At 34.1% G+C, this 8389-nt stretch overlaps 1 protein-coding gene across 1 annotated transcript; it reads right to left on the bottom strand.

The window, feature by feature from the left end:
- Nucleotides 1-214: 214 nt before the first annotated feature.
- On the bottom strand, nucleotides 215-943 carry LOC138308682 (neuronal acetylcholine receptor subunit alpha-9-I-like). The gene has a single exon (XM_069249716.1). The coding sequence runs from the start codon at nucleotides 941-943 to the stop codon at nucleotides 215-217; it is 729 nt and encodes a 242-aa protein (XP_069105817.1).
- Between the last annotated feature and the right edge of the window lie 7446 nt (nucleotides 944-8389).

Here is an 8389-nt window from a genome sequence, read left to right as displayed (position 1 = left end):
TAATAAAATGTTTGTATGGTGTAAAGTAAATTTATCTGTGATATCCATACGTAAATCCAAAAATCAGACCGAAAACGGCTAATTCCGATATCCAAAACAGAGCATTATCAATGAACGCTGTTATATCCTCCATGTTCGGATCACTAGATATATCCATGTCACAAGTTATCTCCCCTTGTTCCTGAGATATAGTATCATTGCTGATGTGATAGCATTAATCTACGTTCTGTTCTGAACAACTCTCATTTTCTTGGTTCGTTGTCCGCCTCTTCTCTTCTTTTCTTGTGTACAGAAACACAAGACGTTTCAGCCATTTCGGAAATTGACTTGCGTCCTTTCTAGTATGCCAGCGGAGCGAAAATATTGTCAGTATCGTCAAGGCACAGCTGAACATCATTGATACGAGCAGAAAGTAATTAAAAGAGATGCCTGCCATTGGCTCCGATACCTTGGGCATGTTATCCCCGACAAGTGTCATATAAACCGCCAGAGACAGGAACATGGTGATGGTGTAGGAAATTCTCTCCCCTGACGAGGCGGGTAGCAGAAACACGAACGGGTTGAGGAAACAAAGGATATACACAGGTACGACCATTGAGATGATGTAGTAAGCAGACTTCCTTTTCAAAACTAATTTGTAGACAGCGGCATTCGTGCGATAAGGATCACTCTTATTCATACTGGGCGGTGTACCGCTGATGTCCCATTCTCCATTTTCACCGACGATCATAATATCCTCTAACAATTCTGTCAGCTGGGCCTCACTTGGCAAGTAACTCCAAGGAACGAAGACTATGTTACATGTCTGGTAGTCAGTTGGGAAGTTTGTCATGTCCACTGTACAGGTGGATTTGATCAGCTTTCCTGGAAGCACATCTAGTAAACCCGCGTAATTTATCTTCACGTCAAAATCTTCCAGATCTAACTTCTCCATGTCTGCCATCGAGGACATTAAGAATATTTTCGGCGATCAAACACTTGATGAATTTACCAGTATTTCCTTTATCCCGCCATACTCCTCGGGTTGCCATGACAACCTGAAATCCTCCCAAACCATGATAAGTCCGCCCGTTAAACATATAGATCCAGCTACTTCATCGACTTCGTGAATAGAGAAGAATGAAAATGAAGTGTTAATCATCAACTGGTCATTTTGGTTCCTAACAGGTCTAATTTCTCTGCTATAATTGGCGAATATGTCGCTCATCAAACGAGTTATATCTTCAATACTACCGGACACGCGGAGAATCACGTGACAGAAAAAAATAACAGCAGAATATTGATAAGGATACTTCCCTTTTCATTTTCTCTTAAATTCTTGTAGGTTCCAGTTGACTTAAAATCCGGCAAACAATGGTTTTGTTAATACCTTCGACGTTGTATTTTTATGCCACTTTTTAATCTAGTTGGTATTTTAGCACTCCTGACCGACAGTTTATATTACAATGTACACATTCCTCGTGCAACTTGTAATCTATAAGTTATACTAAGATACCTTACACTTTTGTTTGCTTCTTTTTGCTTCCTTTGTTTCTATCTTTATCACACTTTTGGTGTAAGTATGCCGCTTCAGACGTTTTCCTTCCAATGCCCATATTAGGCGTTGCGTCCATATATACCCGTCCGTGAACTGCACGTGCTGCCACTATTGAATAATCACGTCATTAAATCCTTATTCCATTAGTAACACGATCATATCCCTTGTTTTCATAATAAAGGAAATAATTCTCAGCAATTCTATGCATCATAAATGAGTTCCAAATGAAAGAAAATGCTGCGTGAATCAAAAATGATTTTTACATTGTTCTATCCGTCATTGCCAATTGAACTTTGACGATGCCTTGTTGTTCTGTAATGAAGCTGCCCTGGCGTGTTTGAATGGAACTAGTTGTAAAAAGCCATCCCACATTGTTACCTATCACAAAGAATGTTTTTAAAACTCTAAATAAATGAGTTTCGATTTTTTGACGTTTCCGTTGTATTATAGGCTATAGCTATTTTTTTTATCTTTTATCGAGGTTTGAATACCATTCTATCGATACTGGAGTTGCCTAATGACTTTGTAATATAGTACCGCTTCATGATTTGACATCCCGATTCTTCTAATGTATTCAAAATAATTCAGCATAGCAACATATATATATCGTCAGCAACACGAGAATGGCGCTTTGAAAATTCCATTTGGACACACGTTTAAACAGTATAAAGAAAATATATCATCCAGACAAAATATTGTTATACAGTTTTCCTTTTAAATAGTATGAATTATATCAGATACAAACAACAATATAACGTTATGTATAATGCACGCCATGTTTCATAATTCTGGGCACTCTCTCAAAAACACGTTCATTCATATAGTTATATTCACGAAGATTTCAAATCATGATTTTCCAAACTGCTACAGGTAAACCTAACCAAGAAATAATAGATTAAGTAATAAACGAATACATATCTCAACAAAAGTACATTCATCATTGTCATATGTAATACCCATATGTAAAGCCAAAACATATTCCAACAAGGTTTAATATCTGATATTCCAAATAATGCATTGTCTATGAAATTAGCGATGTCGTCTTCCTCGGGTTTTGTAGAGCTATTTACGAAATAGAAGCTCTTTTCGTTAACATCTAAGTCATACGGATTTCGTGAATTTGTGGGGCTTTCTGTTGCCCATCCATATTGCTGATTTGAGGGAAATTTTCGATTACGAATTTTGTATTGTTTTTTTCTTCAACAGAAACCCAAGTTGTCGCATCCATTTATCATTTCCACCGATACCAACAGAAAGTAAGAGTGAGTATGTTGTCTTTTCCTTTTTCTTCAACAGAAACACAAGTTGTCTGAGCCATTTTGGAAATCGACTATTACTATTTAATTTCATTGGATAAATTGAATTAATTAAGCATGTACATATTTTTGTCCAAAATATGTATCAATTTTACTGTTTTAAGAAATAAAATTGTTGTATTTTAAATATTTAGTACATCCTTGAATTAATTTTAATAAAAGGTTTAGCACCTTTTGTTGCCATGATAATCATCCAAAACATGCATAGATAAAGTGAAATGTAGGCAGTATAGGTCATATATGGGTTGTTTTTCATTAGAAACAATAGAGCGCACACTCATATTTACATATTTACATACCTACAACCTCATCTAATTCGTATCCTACATAAAAAACGTTTGTAAGGAGTCAGGGTTATCTTGAAACAATCATTCACACACCTAATATGAGATTAAATTTTAAAAATTAGATATGTATTATATTATACAGGAATTATAGTGTCAAATTAATGCAGGGTTTATAAATGTTTTCCGTGTAGTAAAAACAATTGCAGTTTATCAATGGTCTTCAACTACCCCGTGGCTATACGAATCACATATATTTTCATATTAACATGAAATCGTGTAATAGTTACACAACAAGAGGCCCAAAGGGCCTGTATCGCTCACCTGGTTTATAATGTCAAGTAATGTACTGAATACAAGTTCATTGTTTCTTTTCTGAAGGAATATTTACCCCTAAGTCCTCTATTGAGCCCCACTATTTCTGCTCCAGGGGGTCAAAGCCAAAATTTATACAAATTCTGTTACTCTTCCCGTAATGATGTTTCTGGGCCAAATTTGGTTACAATCGACGCAAAACTACATGACTAGTAGCGATTTAAAATTTTCAAACTCTATTTCACCTATTGGGATTTTTGCCTGCCCCATCCTGCCCTCCCTAGTAGCGATTTATAGAATCCCCTCTATTTCCCCCCCCCCTGCCCCACGGGGGATCAGAGTCAAAATTTATTCAAACTAGTTCTCTTCCCCCCCCAAGGATGTTTTTGGCCAAATCTGCTTCAATCCATGAGAACTCTCAGACTAGTAGCGATTTATAGAATTGACCTCTATTTCCCTTATTGGGAACCGCCCCTCCTGCCCCACGGGGTCAGAGCCAAAATTTATACAAACTCTGTTACCCTTCCCCAAGGATGTTTTGACCAAATCTGGTTTCAATTCATGCAGAACTCTAGGACTACTAGCGATTTATATGATTTACCTCTATTTCCCTTAGTGGGCCCGTAATTTATGTATGTTTTATAATATGTATAAGATTTATCTAAATAATGAATTTATTTCAATCATATTTAATGGAACATAATGTACATAAGTTCAAATAGTGCATCTGAAGATATTTCATATTAAATGTATTTATTGGATAATTGAAGTTATCATATTAATGCAGTGTATTTATTATGTGTAAAATGTATAACCAGATTTATAGTAGGATCATGGTTTATAGCCTTTATTTAATTAGCATGCCTAGTCATTCATTTGTCGATATAGCTTGCTTGACAGTATAACTGTGTGCATGTGCAGGTTTCGATAAAATCGAACTTTGTTTTTTCAACGAGATACGATTGTAACAGCCGGTCAACTGATGGAATCCCGGAACCGCTGGCTCCAATTTGTCGGGAAATATTGTCAAGTTGACAAAGTACACAAAACATAGTTCCACAACAAAGCGATATTGTGGCTAGTCCTTATGAGTCGATTGGAGAAAAGGAACATCACTGTACAAGTAAATTTAAATGTAAACATAAAAGAGCTTATTTGAAATACAATGTATTTAACCAGATCAAGTAAGAAGTTGCACAACTCTTTTATCTTTTAAGAAAGCAGCAAAGGATTAAATTTGTTTATTCTACATGTGGAAACAATTTATATCCTCTTCATACACGCCATATTTATCATGAACGATTTTTTTTTTCATATTATTGTATAAATTGTATATCTTATATTTATCTTGAACAATGGTATGACGAACTGTAAAGCTAAAATATAATCAAGTTTAAATATATTTTTTATTATTATTTAATTGAATTGTACACCTTTGATTTAATTTTGATATTTTTTTAAATAATTTTTCAGCATCAGTTGCCAAGGTAACCATCCAAAATGTACATTAATTAAGCTAATTTTAGAATTAGAGATTTCCTAAGCAATTAGTTTTTCTTTCTTTCTTAGAAACAATAACGCGCAATCTTGAACAAATATAATATTCATTTAGAATGTTTAGGTACCTCATTTAAGGGAAATACAAAGGAGAAGGTACGTTAAGACTCGAATATGGCCCCAAAATTAATTCTCCAGTAAAGAACAACATATTTTGCCATATAACAGTTGCATACATTTGCTAACACATTACATCCCGAAAATATCCCGCATGTGCCAATTATGTTCACTATGACGTCATCAACATGCAGTTTCCCGCCATTTTTCTCAAAAATCCTTGAAAAATCATACTTTTTGAGTGGTTTTCTCTAAAAATGAATGTGGCCGCCTTCATGGAGCAAAAAGAGAAAAAGTTGCTCCAAGGTGGCGGCCAAATCCATTTCAAGCTTTTTCTAACCTAAAGATGATGAATTTCTAGCAAAATTTGGCGAGAAGAGGAAAATCGTCAATTTGATGACGTCATAGGTGGAGCACATCGTGTACATGGTTATAAAAAGTTATGTTTTGATGAATGGCAAGTATGAGAGTATTTACTGATGTGAAATTGATGTGGATCAGAGTTAATATTTTTCGGCCTGAAAAATTAAGGCCAAATACTGGTCCTATCATATCTACTCCTTTTATTCTACGATGCGTTATATGGTTTCTAGATGAACAACTTATTATAAACGTATATCAAAATTGACGAAATTTCAACACTTAATAGAAGGGTTACTATAGCAAATGTAACTGCTGTAAAAGGATATACTCGAGAGGCGGAATTATTTAACAACTTTTTCACAAAAAAACTCAAACTTTGAAAATTTGACGTGTTTTTGGGTCAAAAAGGGCAAAAAGGGTCATTTAAAGATATTTGTCCACGCAGTTAAAATAAAGTCTTTGTTACATATTTACTACTTCACCTAATGTGTATTTTACATATTACATACGTTTTAAGGAGCCAGTGTTATCTTGAAAACAGCCATTTATAATACTTCTCTGACCAATAATACTTTTAAATTATTTATCATTATACAATATTCGTTTCTCTTGTTTAAATGAAAACAGAAAAGAATAGTTTACTACTGAACAATGTTCCTGTCCAGTTAGTTATATATGATAATCAAACGCCCGTTTGTAGAGATTGTAGATTGAAATACAGATGTATATGTGAAAATATCCACAAAGTATTTGAATGCTAATATATGTATCACGTGGCTATGAAACGCAATTTCTTTGAGTTTTATCTTAGCATTTTATTGGAATGTTCGGTTTTTTCGAAACAAAGGATTTTTCATAGTTCATAGACTTTTATTTCTGTTTTAATAATTGACAAACACCGGAATCAAAAAAATATATAAATTTATTAACAAATTAAACACAACAAAACAAAGTCAACCTGTACTACTAGTCTTTCACCCTGATCTCCCATCTACATACCTAAAGATATTTCACCCAGATCTTTCATCTACATACCTAAAGATATTTCACCCAGATCTCTTATCTACATACCTAAAGATATTTCACCCAGATCTTTCATCTACATACCTAAAGATATTTCACCCAGATCTCTCATCTACATACCTAAAGATATTTCACCCAGATCTCTCATCTACATACCTAAAGATATTTCACCCAGATCTCTCATCTACATACCTAAAGATGTTTCACCCAGATCTCTCATCTACATACCTTAATATATTACACCCAGATCTCTCATCTACATACCTAAAGATATTTCACCCAGATCTCTCATCTACATACCTAAAGATATTTCACCCAGATCTCTCATCTACATACCTAAAGATATTTCAACCTAACTTTACCATGGAATTAGTCTAGGGTCTAATTACAAATAACTATTGATTTTAACGTAAGCTAATGTCTTTCATCACTATTATTTGTATTGTCATATGGGTCATATGGGTTCCTCATCAGATCTGGTGTCTTCAAGTTGCAGACATAGAGGTTATTTCAACTCCTCAACTTAACACTGTATAAGGAACACAAAAGTCCATCAAAATAGGCGCACTCGGTTCTTCAAAATGGGACTACATTACAATTTTGTGTTGGAATCGAGGTTTTCTGTCAATATTACTTTATGCTACAGTGTATTTTTTCTACGGTCTTCCTTCTTACCGTGTGCAAATAAATTATGGAGTTATGATTAGTACAAGGTATGGTCAATCATCGATTTAGCTTTCATAATACAGACAATATGGAATTATTAACATGCCTAATGGTTTCTTTATTAAACATGAAAGAGGATATTAAGAATGGCCACCAGATTAGATTCATTATTTACTATCTATTATGCCCGATCTAACTAAAAGTGTACAAAGTATTGGCTACAGAAAAATATTGTTTAATGACGACAATGGATATCAACACAAAACTCGTAATGTAAGCTCAAAATCGATAGAGCTTGGTTTGATTTTATTCTTCTGGAGTCATTTTTGAGTTACCTTCCACGTGTAATGTTCAATCGACCGCTAGGGTCATATAATGTTAATATAAGGACGACATCCGCTAAAATATATTGTGCTAACATTATTTCTGTCTATCGTTTGTATAACCATTAAGGTAATTACGCGAATTGATCATGGTTCTAATATGTTAAATAGGATCAGACGATTTAGTATTTTACTTCAGTTACAAAAGTTACCTTTGAGCTTCTAATTTTACTTAAAAAAATATCAAAAATAATTGATTGCATCCCCAAAACAATTCCGTGACACAATGTCCTAAGTATTAATTGTGCATGCACCAAAATCAAAATAAATTATTTTATATGTATACACGATTAAACACCAATTATTTTTCAAATAATGAGTACCGTTTAAGCTGTGTCGGCGGTGGAGCATCTTTAAGAATGTGTACACTATACAGCAATTTACTTTTGAAAAAATGGAAAGAAATAAAAGGCACTTTGTCTCTGGAAATGAGCTGAAATACGTGGGACCCCACCCTGAATCTCTACCAACTTTATATCATTCTTCACCATGTTTAGATAGGAAACTGTAATGAAAAGTTTAAATCGAATCCCGCCCGATTCCAGTTTCGTGACCATTATGTACCTCTTGACATAAAAATCAAAGAAACAATTACATAAGTTAAGGAAAAATATTAAGGACCTTGAGTTAGCTTCATTTCATTGCTATTGACCCAATATCGCTACACAGCAATTACTGTGTTTGCGGTTCTGTGGAGTATTGCTAAGGAAAATCGTTTAGATCTGTTAAGATTCGCTTATCCACTAAACTTTTGAACGTACTAAAATCAATGATGTTACAATGACACTAATTATAATAAGAAAGGGTAAACCACGAAATAATGACAATCACTGATATCTGGGTGATACAAAATAAACTAATGTCGATAAAGGCCATGACGTCACGCTT

Source organism: Argopecten irradians, chromosome 15 (genome assembly GCF_041381155.1).
Source record: "Argopecten irradians isolate NY chromosome 15, Ai_NY, whole genome shotgun sequence".
NCBI lineage: Eukaryota > Metazoa > Mollusca > Bivalvia > Pectinida > Pectinidae > Argopecten > Argopecten irradians.
Note: the sequence above shows the minus strand (reverse complement) of the source record. Positions and strands in the feature narration are given on the sequence as shown.